Source organism: Oncorhynchus keta, chromosome 17 (assembly GCF_023373465.1).
Source record: "Oncorhynchus keta strain PuntledgeMale-10-30-2019 chromosome 17, Oket_V2, whole genome shotgun sequence".
NCBI classification, from domain to species: Eukaryota; Metazoa; Chordata; class Actinopteri; order Salmoniformes; family Salmonidae; genus Oncorhynchus; species Oncorhynchus keta.
The window spans coordinates 47134129-47152007 of NC_068437.1; the positions used below are offsets into that span (position 1 = coordinate 47134129).

The 17879-nt window shown below is 43.0% G+C and overlaps 1 protein-coding gene across 1 annotated transcript in view; it reads left to right on the forward strand.

Moving 5' to 3' along the window:
- The first annotated feature begins 10663 nt into the window (after positions 1-10663).
- Positions 10664-17879, forward strand: part of si:dkey-106n21.1 (solute carrier family 23 member 2) — a 67656-nt gene continuing 60440 nt past the window's right edge. Inside the window, exons 1-2 of the mRNA XM_035790292.2 lie at positions 10664-10797; positions 17533-17688. Of these exons, the coding sequence (XP_035646185.1) occupies positions 10726-10797; positions 17533-17688 (228 nt within the window). The 5' untranslated portion in view covers positions 10664-10725. The remainder of the gene's footprint in view (positions 10798-17532; positions 17689-17879) is intronic.

Genomic DNA, 17879 nt, shown 5'->3' on the forward strand with positions numbered 1-17879 from the left:
AAAGCTGATTGAGGACCCTCTAGGGAAATTCAGAAAGCTGATTGAGGACCCTCTAGGGAAATTCAGAAAGCTGATGGAGACCCTCTAGGGAAATTCAGAAAGCTGATGGAGGACCCTCTAAGGAAATTCAGAAAGCTGATTGAGGACCCTCTAGGGAAATTCAGAAAGCTGATGGAGGACCCTCTAGGGAAATTCAGAAAGCTGATTGAGGACCCTCTAGGGAAATTCAGAAAGCTGATGGAGGACCCTCTAGGGAAATTCAGAAAGCTGATGGAGGACCCTCTAGGGAAATTCAGAAAGCTGATTGAGGACCCTCTAGGGAAATTCAGAAAGCTGATGGAGGACCCTCTAGGGAAATTCAGAAAGCTGATTGAGGACCCTCTAGGGAAATTCAGAAAGCTGATGGAGGACCCTCTAGGGAAATTCAGAAAGCTGATGGAGGACCCTCTAGGGAAATTCAGAAAGCTGATGGAGGACCCTCTAGGGAAATTCAGAAAGCTGATGGATGACCCTCTAGAGAAATTCAGAAAGCTGATTGAGGACCCTCTAGGGAAATTCAGAAAGCTGATGGAGGACCCTCTAGGGAAATTCAGAAAGCTGATGGAGGACCCTCTAGGGAAATTCAGAAAGCTGATTGAGGACCCTCTAGGGAAATTCAGAAAGCTGATTGAGGACCCTCTAGGGAAATTCAGAAAGCTGATTGAGGACCCTCTAGGGAAATTCAGAAAGCTGATTGAGGACCCTCTAGGGAAATTCAGAAAGCTGATGGAGACCCTCTAGGGAAATTCAGAAAGCTGATGGAGGACCCTCTAGGAAATTCAGAAAGCTGATGGAGGACCCTCTGGGAAATTCAGAAAGCTGATGGAGGACCCTCTAGGGGAAATTCAGAAAGCTGATTGAGGACCCTCTAGGGAAATTCAGAAAGCTGATGGAGGACCCTCTAGGGAAATTCAGAAAGCTGATGGAGGACCCTCTAGGGAAATTCAGAAAGCTGATGGATGACCCTCTAGAGAAATTCAGAAAGCTGATTGAGGACCCTCTAGGGAAATTCAGAAAGCTGATGGAGGACCCTCTAGGGAAATTCAGAAAGCTGATGGAGGGCCCTCTAGGGAAATTCAGAAAGCTGATTGAGGACCCTCTAGGGAAATTCAGAAAGCTGATGGAGGACCCTCTAGGGAAATTCAGAAAGCTGATTGAGGACCCTCTAGGGAAATTCAGAAAGCTGATGGAGGACCCTCTAGGGAAATTCAGAAAGCTGATTGAGGACCCTCTAGGGAAATTCAGAAAGCTGATGGAGGACCCTCTAGGGAAATTCAGAAAGCTGATGGAGGACCCTCTAGGGAAATTCAGAAAGCTGATGGAGGACCCTCTAGGGAAATTCAGAAAGCTGATTGAGGACCCTCTAGGGAAATTCAGAAAGCTGATGGAGGACCCTCTAGGGAAATTCAGAAAGCTGATGGAGGACCCTCTAGGGAAATTCAGAAAGCTGATTGAGGACCCTCTAGGGAAATTCAGAAAGCTGATGGAGGACCCTCTAGGGAAATTCAGAAAGCTGATTGAGGACCCTCTAGGGAAATTCAGAAAGCTGATGGAGGACCCTCTAGGGAAATTCAGAAAGCTGATTGAGGACCCTCTAGGGAAATTCAGAAAGCTGATGGAGGACCCTCTAGGGAAATTCAGAAAGCTGATGGAGGACCCTCTAGGGAAATTCAGAAAGCTGATGGAGGACCCTCTAGGGAAATTCAGAAAGCTGATTGAGGACCCTCTAGGGAAATTCAGAAAGCTGATGGAGGACCCTCTAGGGAAATTCAGAAAGCTGATTGAGGACCCTCTAGGGAAATTCAGAAAGCTGATGGAGGACCCTCTAGGGAAATTCAGAAAGCTGATTGAGGACCCTCTAGGGAAATTCAGAAAGCTGATGGAGGACCCTCTAGGGAAATTCAGAAAGCTGATTGAGGACCCTCTAGGGAAATTCAGAAAGCTGATGGAGGACCCTCTAGGGAAATTCAGAAAGCTGATTGAGGACCCTCTAGGGAAATCCCGAAAGCTGATTGAGGACCCTCTAGGGAAATTCAGAAAGCTGATTGAGGACCCTCTAGGGAAATTCAGAAAGCTGATTGAGGACCCTCTAGGGAAATCCCGAAAGCTGATTGAGGACCCTCTAGGGAAATCCCGAAAGCTGATTGAGGACCCTCTAGGGAAATTCAGAAAGCTGATTGAGGACCCTCTAGGGAAATTCAGAAAGCTGATTGAGGACCCTCTAGGGAAATCCTGAAAGCTGATTGAGGACCCTCTAGGGAAATTCAGAAAGCTGATTGAGGACCCTCTAGGGAAATTCAGAAAGCTGATTGAGGACCCTCTAGGGAAATTCAGAAAGCTGATTGAGGACCTTCTAGGGAAATTCAGAAAGCTGATGGAGGACCCTCTAGGGAAATTCAGAAAGCTGATGGAGGACCCTAGGGAAATTCAGAAAGCTGATGGAAGGAAATTCAGAAAGCTGATTGAGGACCCTCTAGGGAAATTCAGAAAGCTGATGGAGGACCCTCTAGGGAAATTCAGAAAGCTGATTGAGGACCCTCTAGGGAAATTCAGAAAGCTGATGGAGGACCCTCTAGGGAAATTCAGAAAGCTGATGGAGGACCCTCTAGGGAAATTCAGAAAGCTGATGGAGGACCCTCTAGGGAAATTCAGAAAGCTGATGGAGGACCCTGAGGACCCTAGGGAAATTCAGAAAGATGATTGAGGACCCTCTAGGGAAATTCAGAAAGCTGATGGAGGACCCTCTAGGGAAATTCAGAAAGCAGATTGAGGACCCTCTAGGGAAATTCAGAAAGCTGATGGAGGACCCTCTAGGGAAATTCAGAAAGCTGATTGAGGACCCTCTAGGGAAATTCAGAAAGCTGATGGAGGACCCTCTAGGGAAATTCAGAAAGCTGATTGAGGACCCTCTAGGGAAATTCAGAAAGCTGATGGAGGACCCTCTAGGGAAATTCAGAAAGCTGATTGAGGACCCTCTAGGGAAATTCAGAAAGCTGATGGAGGACCCTCTAGGGAAATTCAGAAAGCTGATGGAGGACCCTCTAGGGAAATTCAGAAAGCTGATTGAGGACCCTCTAGGGAAATTCAGAAAGCTGATGGAGGACCCTCTAGGGAAATTCAGAAAGCTGATGGAGGACCCTCTAGGGAAATTCAGAAAGCTGATTGAGGACCCTCTAGGGAAATTCAGAAAGCTGATTGAGGACCTCTAGGGAAATTCAGAAAGCTGATTGAGGACCCTCTAGGGAAATCCAGAAAGCTGATTGAGGACCCTCTAGGGAAATTCGAAAGCTGATTGAGGACCCTCTAGGGAAATTCAGAAAGCTGATTGAGGACCCTCTAGGGAAATTCAGAAAGCTGATTGAGGACCCTCTAGGGAAATTCAGAAAGCTGATTGAGGACCCTCTAGGGAAATCCAGAAAGCTGATTGAGGACCCTCTAGGGAAATTCAGAAAGCTGATTGAGGACCCTCTAGGGAAATTCAGAAAGCTGATTGAGGACCCTCTAGGGAAATTCAGAAAGCTGATTGAGGACCCTCTAGGGAAATTCAGAAAGCTGATGGAGACCCTCTAGGGAAATTCAGAAAGCTGATGGAGGACCCTCTAAGGAAATTCAGAAAGCTGATTGAGGACCCTCTAGGGAAATTCAGAAAGCTGATGGAGGACCCTCTAGGGAAATTCAGAAAGCTGATTGAGGACCCTCTAGGGAAATTCAGAAAGCTGATGGAGGACCCTCTAGGGAAATTCAGAAAGCTGATGGAGGACCCTCTAGGGAAATTCAGAAAGCTGATTGAGGACCCTCTAGGGAAATTCAGAAAGCTGATTGAGGACCCTCTAGGGAAATTCAGAAAGCTGATTGAGGACCCTCTAGGGAAATTCAGAAAGCTGATTGAGGACCCTCTAGGGAAATTCAGAAAGCTGATTGAGGACCTTCTAGGGAAATTCAGAAAGCTGATGGAGACCTCTAGGGAAATTCAGAAAGCTGATGGAGGACCCTCTAAGGAAATTCAGAAAGCTGATTGAGGACCCTCTAGGGAAATTCAGAAAGCTGATGGAGGACCCTCTAGGAAATTCAGAAAGCTGATTGAGGACCCTCTAGGGAAATTCAGAAAGCTGATGGAGGACCCTCTAGGGAAATTCAGAAAGCTGATGGAGGACCCTCTAGGGAAATTCAGAAAGCTGATGGAGGACCCTCTAGGGAAATTCAGAAAGCTGATGGAGGACCCTCTAGGGAAATTCAGAAAGATGATTGAGGACCCTCTAGGGAAATTCAGAAAGCTGATGGAGGACCCTCTAGGGAAATTCAGAAAGCTGATTGAGGACCCTCTAGGGAAATTCAGAAAGCTGATGGAGGGGAAATTCAGAAAGCTGATTGAGGACCCTCTAGGGAAATTCAGAAAGCTGATGGAGGACCCTCTAGGGAAATTCAGAAAGCTGATTGAGGACCCTCTAGGGAAATTCAGAAAGCTGATGGAGGACCCTCTAGGGAAATTCAGAAAGCTGATTGAGGACCCTCTAGGGAAATTCAGAAAGCTGATGGAGGACCCTCTAGGGAAATTCAGAAAGCTGATGGAGGACCCTCTAGGGAAATTCAGAAAGCTGATTGAGGACCCTCTAGGGAAATTCAGAAAGCTGATGGAGGACCCCTCTAGGGAAATTCAGAAAGCTGATGGAGGACCCTCTAGGGAAATTCAGAAAGCTGATTGAGGACCCACTAGGAAATCCAGAAAGCTGATTGAGGACCCTCTAGGGAAATTCAGAAAGCTGATTGAGGACCCTCTAGTGAAATCCAGAAAGCTGATTGAGGACCCTCTAGGGAAATTCAGAAAGCTGATTGAGGACCCTCTAGGGAAATTCAGAAAGCTGATTGAGGACCCTCTAGGGAAATTCAGAAAGCTGATTGAGGACCCTCTAGGGAAATTCAGAAAGCTGATTGAGGACCCTCTAGGGAAATCCTGAAAGCTGATTGAGGACCCTCTAGGGAAATTCAGAAAGCTGATTGAGGACCCTCTAGGGAAATTCAGAAAGCTGATTGAGGACCCTCTCTAGGGAAATTCAGAAAGCTGATTGAGGACCCTCTAGGGAAATTCAGAAAGCTGATGGAGACCCTCTAGGGAAATTCAGAAAGCTGATGGAGGACCCTCTAAGGAAATTCAGAAAGCTGATTGAGGACCCTCTAGGGAAATTCAGAAAGCTGATGGAGGACCCTCTAGGGAAATTCAGAAAGCTGATTGAGGACCCTCTAGGGAAATTCAGAAAGCTGATGGAGGACCCGGGAAATTCAGAAAGCTGATTGAGGGGAAATTCAGAAAGCTGATGGAGGACCCTCTAGGGAAATTCAGAAAGCTGATGGAGGACCCTCTAGGGAAATTCAGAAAGCTGATGGAGGACCCTCTAGGGAAATTCAGAAAGCTGATGGAGGACCCTCTAAGGAAATTCAGAAAGATGATTGAGGACCCTCTAGGGAAATTCAGAAAGCTGATGGAGGACCCTCTAGGGGAAATTCAGAAAGCTGATTGAGGACCCTCTAGGGAAATTCAGAAAGCTGATGGAGGACCCTCTAGGGAAATTCAGAAAGCTGATGGAAGACCCTCTAGGGAAATTCAGAAAGCTGATTGAGGACCCTCTAGGGAAATTCAGAAAGCTGATGGAGGACCCTCTAGGGAAATTCAGAAAGCTGATTGAGGACCCTCTAGGGAAATTCAGAAAGCTGATGGAGGACCCTCTAGGGAAATTCAGAAAGCTGATTGAGGACCCTCTAGGGAAATTCAGAAAGCTGATGGAGGACCCTCTAGGAAATTCAGAAAGCTGATTGAGGACCCTCTAGGAAATTCAGAAAGCTGATGGATGACCCTCTAGGGAAATTCAGAAAGCTGATGGAAGACCTCTAGGGAAATTCAGAAAGCTGATGGAGGACCCTCTAGGGAAATTCAGAAAGCTGATTGAGGACCCTCTAGGGAAATTCAGAAAGCTGATGGAGGACCCTCTAGGGAAATTCAGAAAGCTGATGGAGGACCCTCTAGGGAAATTCAGAAAGCTGATGGAGGACCCTCTAGGGAAATTCAGAAAGCTGATTGAGGACCCTCTAGGGAAATTCAGAAAGCTGATGGAGGACCCTCTAGGGAAATTCAGAAAGCTGATGGAGGACCCTCTAGGGAAATTCAGAAAGCTGATTGAGGACCCTCTAGGGAAATTCAGAAAGCTGATGGAGGACCCTATAGGGAAATTCAGAAAGCTGATTGAGGACCCTCTAGGGAAATTCAGAAAGCTGATGGAGGACCCTCTAGGGAAATTCAGAAAGCTGATGGAGGACCCTCTAGGGAAATTCAGAAAGCTGATGGAGGACCCTCTAGGGAAATTCAGAAAGCTGATGGAGGACCCTCTAGGGAAATTCAGAAAGCTGATTGAGGACCCTCTAGGGAAATTCAGAAAGCTGATGGAGGACCCTATAGGGAAATTCAGAAAGAAATTGATGGAGGACCCTCTAGGGAAATTCAGAAAGCTGATGGAGGACCCTCTAGGGAAATTCAGAAAGCTGATGGAGGACCCTCTAGGGAAATTCAGAAAGCTGATTGAGGACCCTCTAGGGAAATTCAGAAAGCTGATGGAGGACCCTCTAGGGAAATTCAGAAAGCTGATTGAGGACCCTCTAGGGAAATTCAGAAAGCTGATGGAGGACCCTCTAGGGAAATTCAGAAAGCTGATGGAGGACCCTCTAGGGAAATTCAGAAAGCTGATTGAGGACCCTCTAGGGAAATTCAGAAAGCTGATGGAGGACCCTCTAGGGAAATTCAGAAAGCTGATTGAGGACCCTCTAGGGAAATCCCGAAAGCTGATTGAGGACCCACTAGGGAAATCCCGAAAGCTGATTGAGGACCCTCTAGGGAAATTCAGAAAGCTGATTGAGGACCCTCTAGGGAAATTCAGAAAGCTGATTGAGGACCCTCTAGGGAAATTCAGAAAGCTGATTGAGGACCCTCTAGGGAAATTCAGAAAGCTGATTGAGGACCCTCTAGGGAAATTCAGAAAGCTGATTGAGGACCCTCTAGGGAAATTCAGAAAGCTGATTGAGGACCCTCTAGGGAAATCCTGAAAGCTGATTGAGGACCCTCTAGGGAAATTCAGAAAGCTGATTGAGGACCCTCTAGGGAAATTCAGAAAGCTGATTGAGGACCCTCTAGGGAAATTCAGAAAGCTGATTGAGGACCCTCTAGGGAAATTCAGAAAGCTGATGGAGACCCTCTAGGGAAATTCAGAAAGCTGATGGAGGACCCTCTAAGGAAATTCAGAAAGCTGATTGAGGACCCTCTAGGGAAATTCAGAAAGCTGATGGAGGACCCTCTAGGGAAATTCAGAAAGCTGATTGAGGACCCTCTAGGGAAATTCAGAAAGCTGATGGAGGACCCTCTAGGGAAATTCAGAAAGCTGATGGAGGACCCTCTAGGGAAATTCAGAAAGCTGATGGAGGACCCTCTAGGGAAATTCAGAAAGCTGATGGAGGACCCTCTAGGGAAATTCAGAAAGCTGATGGAGGACCCTCTAAGGAAATTCAGAAAGATGATTGAGGACCCTCTAGGGAATTTCAGAAAGCTGATGGAGGACCCTCTAGGGAAATTCAGAAAGCTGATTGAGGACCCTCTAGGGAAATTCAGAAAGCTGATGGAGGACCCTCTAGGGAAATTCAGAAAGCTGATGGAAGACCCTCTAGGGAAATTCAGAAAGCTGATTGAGGACCCTCTAGGGAAATTCAGAAAGCTGATGGAGGACCCTCTAGGGAAATTCAGAAAGCTGATTGAGGACCCTCTAGGGAAATTCAGAAAGCTGATGGAGGACCCTCTAGGGAAATTCAGAAAGCTGATTGAGGACCCTCTAGGGAAATTCAGAAAGCTGATGGAGGACCCTCTAGGGAAATTCAGAAAGCTGATTGAGGACCCTCTAGGGAAATTCAGAAAGCTGATGGATGACCCTCTAGGGAAATTCAGAAAGCTGATGGAAGACCCTCTAGGGAAATTCAGAAAGCTGATGGAGGACCCTCTAGGGAAATTCAGAAAGCTGATTGAGGACCCTCTAGGGAAATTCAGAAAGCTGATGGAGGACCCTCTAGGGAAATTCAGAAAGCTGATGGAGGACCCTCTAGGGAAATTCAGAAAGCTGATTGAGGACCCTCTAGGGAAATTCAGAAAGCTGATGGAGGACCCTCTAGGGAAATTCAGAAAGCTGATGGAGGACCTCTAGGGAAATTCAGAAAGCTGATTGAGGACCCTCTAGGGAAATTCAGAAAGCTGATGGAGGACCCTATAGGGAAATTCAGAAAGCTGATTGAGGACCCTCTAGGGAAATTCAGAAAGCTGATTGAGGACCCTCTAGGGAAATTCAGAAAGCTGATGGAGGACCCTCTAGGGAAATTCAGAAAGCTGATTGGGGACCCTCTAGGGAAATTCAGAAAGCTGATTGAGGACCCTCTAGGGAAATCCCGAAAGCTGATTGAGGACCTTATTATTGATGGCGTTTTTTTTTATTACTGGGTTTTTCTTTCTGCTTGAATTTTGTATTTATATATGCGTATTTTCTGTCATTTATGTAATTCAGGGCTCATCTGTAAAAGAGACCTTGATCTTGATTGTATTCCCTACTTAACTTTGTCTCTTGCTTGACATGCAAGAATGTATAAACATATCAGTAACATGTATGCCTATAGAAAGTCTACATCCCCTTGAACTGTTTTCACATTTTGTTGTGTTACAAAGTGGGATTCAAATAGATTTATTGTAATGTTTTGTCATTGATCTACACAAAATATCCCGTAATGTCAAAGTGAATATTAAAAAATAATAAAAATGGTATAACTAAAATATAGTCATTGCATAAGTATTCACCTTCTTTGTTTAGGCAAGCCTAAATGAGTTCAGAAGTCACATTTGGCTTAACAAATCACATAATAAGTTCACTCTGTGAGTTTGGGGCAAATCCAACACAACACATCACTGAGTAACTGCCTCCTCATTTTCAAGCATGGTGGTGACTGCATCATAGTATGGTTATGCTTGACATCAGCAAAGACTGGGGAGTTTTTCAGGAAAAACAATAAAAAATGTGACCAACAAGATCAAATTCAATTTCTAGTGGGTTTAGGGTTAGCATTAGTGTTAGGGTTAGAATTAGGGTTAGGGTTAGAATTGGTGTTAGGGTTAGAATTAGTGTTCAGGTTAGAATTAGTGTTAGGGTTAGAATTAGTGTTAGAATTAGGGTTAGGGTTAGAATTAGTGTTAGGGTTAGAATTAGTCTTAGAATTAGGGTCAGAATTAGTGTTAGGGTTAGAATTAGTGTTAGAATTAGTGTTAGAATTAGGGTTAGGGTTAGGATTAGTGTTAGAATTAGGGTTAGAATTAGTGTTCGGGTTAGAATTAGGGTTAGGAGCTAGGGTTAGTTTTAGGGTTAGGTTATAAAGCTAGGGTTAGGTTTAGGGTTAGGGTTAAGGTTTTTGGGTTAGAGTTAAGTTTAGGGTACGGTTTAGGTTCAGGGTATGGTGAAAGGGTTGAGGGTTAGGAAAAATAGGTTTTTAAATGGGACTGAATTGTGTGTGTCCCTAAAGTTAGTTGTACAAGACTGTGTATGTGCTCCTGCTTGTGTTGTGTGTGTGTGTGTGTGTGTGTGTGTGTGTGTGTGTGTGTGTGTGTGTGTGTGTGTGTGTGTGTGTGTGTGTGTGTGTGTGTGTGTGTGTGTGTGTGTGTGTGTGTGTGTGTGCTCTCTGGCATGTGTTAGCATGTGCCTGTGTGTAGTGTATCATCATCTCACATCAATGAATTAAAGGAAGGGGTTTGGTCTGCAGATATATCACACTGTGTGCAAGGATTCCTCAGTGTTGATCTCACCAACCCCTATTGTAACAAAGGTTATGTTGTCTTTACAGGTCTGTACATCTCATATCTGATTGGAGGTTAATTTTACAGTAATGCTGTTGGTCAACAACTCAGATGTTGTAAAGGGGTCTCAGATTCATTGTATCTTTCTCTTTTTTTGTTCCTGAACTGCTGTGGTGAGATACTCTTTCTTTATTTCTCCCTCTCCCATGAGCTATGGGCCATGGCTCAAGCCATGGTTTCTTTGTCTCTCTCCCACTCTGGTCATGCTTAGAATAATGCTTTGTAATGCTTGTTAATGCTTTGTAACTTCAGCTTTATGCCTTGTAAATGTAATCATTCAATTTACAAATTAATTAAATACACTTGTAAATACACTTGTATTTATAATTCCATTCTCAGACATTTATTGATTGCCTATTACTGTAACTGCACTACAGTCTCTTGCATAATGATAGATCATCTGGTGGAGTCAGATTCTTAATTTAATAGACTTTGTTAACATATTAATTGAATAGTCCTATTACGAGGCACATGTGAGGTGTATATAATATGCATATATATCAAATATTACTCATTACAACGTCACAATAGACACATGACAAAAGGTCATGGGCTAAAACAACAAATCGTTTGGAGGGATGATACAACAACTTTTTGCTAGTGATTAAACTGTGGTTCCCTTGACAACATGACGGGACTCTTCATGCTTTCCTAAGGTCCAGAGTTTCTCTGAGTTTTCCAGTGAGTGTGTAGTGTGTGGAGAAGTTTCAGGGGTCCCTGTGAGCCTCAGCGTCCAGCCACCACTGTCTCTGTGCCTACGCACCAGCATGCATCTTACCCAGGACCCGAAAGTTGAGATAGGATTGAGCGATCAGGGGACAGTCAACCCTGCCTTTGGGGTAAGTGCTGCATCACTCTCTCAAAACAACTGAAGAACAGCCAAATCACACTGCCTTAAGTATCACAGAATCTCAAATGTATGTGAATGCCTTCAGTTCAGTGTTCATTGGTTCCTTGAAATCTTTGATTTCTTAAGCTGAATTTCATGATGTTGGGTCTCAATTGAACACAATTTTAGTGGGATATGGGAACTTTTCCCCCCTGCATTCATGCTGGTTTACTTCGGTGCAGGAGAAAAACAAAGGGCTGAGTTATTCATCTTAGAAACTAGAGCTGAATTTAAGCTTCTGTGGAATGTAATTTTCCCAGAGCATACTGAACAGACTGGGTAGCTCAATGGAAGACATTGTTTGATACCACAGCATGTAGCATAGATATGTTGTTATCAAATACAGTCATGCAATCCAAAACCAATATATATATATAGAAATGACATTAAAATGGTAATAACACAGTTCTAACCTATAAACTGTGTGTTTGACTCCTGAGGAATCATATAAATATTCTCTCCATACAATTGGCCTTTTTATTGACTTAAATGCGTACGTTTTCTCTCCCACTGCAAAGGCTTAATGGTAATCAATGTCTAGAAAACGGACTCAGAAAAGCAGTTAGCCAGGATGAATTAAGATGACAATGAGGATGATTATAAGGTACACAAAAGGCCATCAGATAGCTATATTGAGTCGTTTCATCTTACCGTCCAAAGCGAATGCATGCAGCCGGCTATACACCGGTATCCTCCATGAACCGTTTCGTATATAAAACCTTCTCCATTCAGGCTGCAAAGGAGTTCATTTCCTTTACTCAATTTAATGGTGAGAAGAAGGGAAAAACTGGGAAATATGCATACTTTCTTTATGAAACACCATTTTCCACCACCATGCTAGTAGCTGTCAGCCAATCAGCATTCAGGGCTCGAACCACCTAGTTTATAATCATCCTTATAATTAACCGTAAGGCCGGCAGCATGTGATATAGAATTGTTTCATCTTAACGTCCAAAGGAAATACATGCAGCCGGCTATACACTGGTATCCCCTGTGGACCGGTTCGTACATAAAAACTTCTCCATTCAGGCTACAAAGGTGTCGATGACAAAACATTTATTTTTACTGCTCTAATTATGTTGGTAACCAGTTTATAATAGCAGTAAGGCTATTGTGGTATATGGCCAATATTCCGAGGTTAAGGGCTGTGTCCAGGCACTCCACGTTGCATTGTGCATAAGAACAGCCCCTTAGCCATGGTATATTGGCCATATACCACATCCCTCAGGCCTTATTGCTTAATTATAAGATGATAATAATTTTATTTTTATTTTATTTCACCTTTATTTAACCAGGTAGGCTAGTTGAGAACAAGTTCTCATTTGCAAATGCGACCTGGCCAAGATAAAGCATAGCAGTGTGAACAGACAACACAGAGTTACACATGGAGTAAACAATTAACAAGTCAATAACACAGTAGAAAAAAAAGGGGAGTCTATATACAATGTGTGCAAAAGGCATGAGGAGGTAGGCGAATAATTACAATATTGCAGACATGATAAGACATGATAAAGGGGTTACTGTGCGTACTTATGACACACAAGTCTTAAAATGTTTTGGCATCGTTTAATAAGGCATTATAGTTATGGAGCTAAAGTATATGTTGCTGAATTACAATTTGTATTTATTTCAGACTGAATGGAGCGCTTAGTGTACACAGCTGGATTGAGAATGTATTTATTTTCACCTCCCCAAGCATATTTCTCCTCAACCTAACAAGACAACTAAAATAACAGCTGCCTGCACAAAATCTAAATAGCAACAATTGGCTGAGCCAAAGCAAACGTTCATGATAAATGTATGCGTGGACTAAACTGCAGTGTTATACATATTTCTTCATGTCGTGGTATTTTCCCAGCACATTGAGTTGGGAAAATGCCAAGAACAGGCAAATCCCACCGTTAATAACCCTAAGACCAGGTACCACACATTAACATTGTCAAATCAGCTAAATCAATCAAATGAATAGCACATTATTATACAATTATCTGAGTAAAAACAATGAAGAAATTTATACGTTGAATGTTTTTTAATTCCTACACTGTATCTCCACTGCAGTATTTCCAACAATGACTTTTGCTCTTTGCTGTGAATAAATAACATTTGGTCAAATATTTTTTACCAGGATCAAAATCTCACAGAGTAAAAATGTCTCACAAGTGTAAAAGATAAATATTGAGACCATGACTAGAGTCCATGACTGTCTGGAAATAATGTTTAAATTAAGGTTTGGAATGTTTTTCCGACTTCATGACAACAAGTGTGTCACGCCCTGGTCGAGGTATTTTGTGTTTATCTTCATTTATTTGGTCAGGCCAGGGTGTGGCATGGGTTTTTGTATGTGGTGTGTTGGTATTGGGATTGTAGCTTAGTGGGGTGTTCTAGTTAAGTCTATGGCTGTCTGAAGTGGTTCTCAATCAGAGGCAGGTGTTTATCGTTGTCTCTGATTGGGAACCATATTTAGGCAGCCATATTCTTTGTGTGTTTCGTGGGTGATTGTCCTTAGTGTCTTGATGTCCTTGTTATGTGTGTATGTGCACCAGTATTAGGCTGTTTCGGTTTTTGTTACATTTATTGTTTTGTAGTGTTTGTATTTAGATTTGTGTTACGTTAGTTGAATAAACATGGATTGCAATCTACACGCTGCATTTTGGTCCGACTCTCCTTCACACCTAGAAAACCATTACAAAGTGGAAAGTGTATCTGAACCAACAGCTTGTGTGTCAGAGATAGATCCCAGCATTTAGAGCAAAATGGTCCGGGGGACAAACTCCAAGTCCCCAAGTTTTGAAAAAACATATATGGTGTATTCAGTATCAATTCAGCAACAGCATGATGCATTAAACATGAATATAATTGTTGCATTACACATCTGTTCTGCACTAAATACTATGCTCCGAAATGGAAGTGATGTTGTCTACTTAAAAAAGAGAAATATCCATAATACACTATATATACAAAAGTATGTTCAAATGAGTGGATTTGGCTATTTCCGCCACACCCGTTGCTGAACAGGTGTATAAAATTGAGCACACAGCCATGCAATCTCCAAAGACAGATATTGGCAGTAGCATGGCCAGAGCTTAGTGACTTTCAACGTGGCACCGTCATAGGATGCCACCTTTCCAACAAGGAAGTTCGTCAAATTTCTTCTCTGCCAGAACTGCCCCGGTCAACTGTAAGTGTTGCTATGTAAACTGGAAGAGTCTTGGAGCAACAACGACTCAGCCCCGAAGTGGTAGGCCACACAATCTCACAGAACGGGACCACCGAGTGCTGAAGCGCATAGCGTGTAAAAATCATCTGCCCTCGGTTGCAACACTCACTACTGAGTTCCAAACTGCCTCTGGTAGTAATGTCAGATAAAGAACTGTTTATCGGGAGCTTCATGAAATGGTTGTCCATGGCCGAGCAGCTGCACACAAGCCTAAGATCACTATGAGCAATGGCAAGTGTTGGCTGGAGTGGTGTAAAGCTCACCGCCATTGGACTCTGGAGCAGTGGAAATGCGTTCTCTGGAGTAATTAATCACTCTTCACCATCTGGCAGTCCGACAGACAAATCTGGAATTGGAGGATGCACGGGAACGCTACCTGCCCCAATGCATAGTGCCAACGGTAAAGTTTGGTGGATGAGGAATAATGGTCTGGGGCTGTTATTCATGGTTCGGGCTAGGCTCCTTAGTTCCAGTGAAGGGAAATCTTAACACTACAGTATACAATGACATTCTAGATGATTCTGTGCTTCCAACTTTGTGGCAACAGTTTGGGGAAGGCCATTTCCTTTTTCAGCATGACAATGCCAATGGTGCCAATGGTACATAAAGTGAGGTCCATACAGAAATTATTTGTTGAGATCGGTTTGGAAGAAATTGATTGGCCTGCACAGAGCCCTGACCCCATCAAACACCTGTGAGCCTGGCCTAATCGGCCAACATCATTGCCCGACCTCGCTAATGCTCTTGTGGCTGAATGGAATTAAGTCCCCGCGGTAATGTTCCAGCATCTAGTGGAAAGCTTTCCCAGAAGAGTGAAGGCTGTTATAGCAGCAAAGGGGGGATCAACTTCATATTAATGCCCATGATTTTGGAATGAGATGTGCGACGAGCAGGTCTCCACATACTTTTGATCATGTAGTGTAATTTGCCCATATATGGTTGTTGAGGTTGTTGAAAATCCATAGTTGGTTGTATTCATAAGGGTGCAAATTAGTAACTGATTGCCAAGACGTGCAGTGAAAAACTCCCTTCTACCAAGCTATTAGAACATTTCTATCAATGTCTATGGCAGGGATGGGCAACTCCAATCCTCGTTGGCCTGATTGGAGTCACACTTTTTCCCCAGCCCCATCTAGCAGACCTGACTCCAATAATCATCTAATCAAGATCTTCAGTTTAAAATGCAATTAGTTGAATCAGCTGTATTTGCGAGTGATGGGGAAAAAGTGTGACACCACTCCGGCCCCTGAGGACTGGTGTTGCCCATCCCTGGTTTTGGGATGGCCACATGGTGGAGGTGGAGGGGAAATCTATTAGGTGGCAGCAAAAGATTAGCAGATCGTAGCCTAAGCATCCCGCTGAAACCAGCTGTTGGATAAGTCTACCTTTTGTGGCTCAAACAAGCAAAGACACATGGATTGGTTCTGAGAAATCCTGTTGAATTCTTTGACTGTGTTCATGTGATGAGGCATCGGAGGTACTGTTCTCAGATTAAAGGCTTTCAGAGTGATTTTAAGGCTTTTCTTGTGACAGTTGTAAGATTTCTGTACCTGTTGAACATATTGCTATCCATTTCTGCTTGAACCTTTTTCCCCAATACAGCATCTGCTTCCTCTCCACCTCTTGCCAGTGAAAACATATTCATATCACACATTTGATACGTATCATTTACCTTACCTCAATGAGAGATTAGGCATCATGATGAAGGTAGCTATGTTAGCAATAGTTACAAAAGAAGATGTAACAGCTGTTTGTAGATACAGGTGTTTGTAGACACAAATAAGGTGTATGACTGAACATAAGCGTTATCATGTGTGTGTCTCTAGAATGGAAGGAATATCTATCTATCTACCTGCTACTGTATAATTGGTCAAATCAACTTCTTGCCCGATTAAAACATTGCTAACATTACTTGAGCTCAGTCAACAAAGATATCCCCCTTTTTAAACAATATTTAATCCATAGTGAATTAGTTAAAACATTGCGGAAGAACACACAGAGCATAGGGAAGGTAATAGATCTTGTGGGATACGTGTTAACATGTACCTGACTTCTTTATCTTTAGGACACTGACTGGTTTTAAGTAGCGTCGGTGGGCTATATGTCCTTGTTTACCGTCAGAATGGATTACTAGCTGCCCACACCGGTGCCATTTTCTACCATATCGCCAATCACATGCTCCCATCAGACTCCGTATAGATTTCCCTTTCACGGTCGCAGGGTGCATGGGACAGAAGATGGACTCCATAGCTCAGGCCATAATAGTGACATGGATATGGATTCCTACGGGTCATTTCAGTGATTGAACAAGTACTGTGGCCATTACACAGTAGCACTAGCACATATTAGACATACCCTTTTTCTTTGTGGTAAAATAAATATATTTTGGGATGGTAGGAATACCACTTAGCCTTCCTTCACAGGCAGATGTTTCTTGTTTTCTCTTTTAGTCTTTGGCATACTGTTGTTTTAGAATGAATTTGACATCAGAGAAGAATGTTAAAGGGAGGTAACACAATCCTGTGTGGTTGTCGTAGGACTGTTTCTGTTTTTCTCAGAAAACCACTAAAAACTGTATCTTGAGATATATGTTTTACTTTAAAAATTATTCTTAGTCTTTGAAGAGTACTATACTTTTCTCGTTATCTTTTCTTCTCCAGGAAATGGTATATGTAAGATTATAAACTGGGTGGTTCGAGCTCTGAATGCTGATTGGCTGACAGCCGTGGTACAGTATACCAGGTATACCACGGGTATGACAAAACGTTTATTTTTACTGCTCTAATTTCATTGGTAACCAGTTTATAATAGCAATAAGGCACCGAGGGGGTTTGTGATATGTGCGTAAGAACACCCTTAGCCGTGGTATATAGGCCATATACCACACCTCCTCTGGCCTTATTGCTGAAGTATACTGTACTGTATGGCGTCATGGAAGTGAATGGTCAGTGAACTAATTCATCAAGAATTGTAGATTTTTAGATTGTTTTGGGAATTTCTTATGATAATAATAATAATTTACTTTGATGTCTATTTTTCTAGCTTGACGGGTAGCCTCAGAGGGTTATTTGTAGGTCACAAAATGTATTTCAAACCATGTAAGCTTATGAAAGTATGTACAGTATTGTATTGATTCTTGAAGAATATAACTTATAAATACAAAAATATAAGCGCGTTTTACTCCAATATTTGTAAATATAAACAAACACCATATAGCCTCAAAACGTAGTTAAAACTATCATTTTGATATCATTGATGGTCAGTCCTTACACCCAAAGCTGTATCTATGAATTTGAGAGTGGTATCATTTCTTCAGCCCCACCCCTCAGCTTTTTACCGAAATAGTGGTGGGAAACAGTTTGTTATTGTTTCAACTGTAGATTGTCAATTTTAGGCTCTGAATTATATGGAACAACGAACATAACCGCAAATGTCAACTTCCCCTCTAAAGACAGTTTTCCTCCACAGGGCCCAGACAGTGGTCAGTCAGAGAGGATTGACATGGATGGGGCTCACACAGAGGGTCTGGAAGAAGGTCAGGAGGACCAGAACAAAGGCCTAGACCTGGTCTACTCCATCAATGATAGGCCACCATGGTATCTCTGCATCCTGCTGGGCTTCCAGGTAAGGGAACAACACAGTGCAGGTTGTACCCTGTGTTAACCACCAGGGTTGGGCTCAATTTAATTTTAATTTAATTAATTCAGGAAGTGAACTGAAATCCCCCTTCCAATTGAAAATTAAGAAGCTTAGAGGAAAATTGGAATTGGAATGTCAATTTATTTCCTGAATTGACTGAATTTAAATGTGATGGA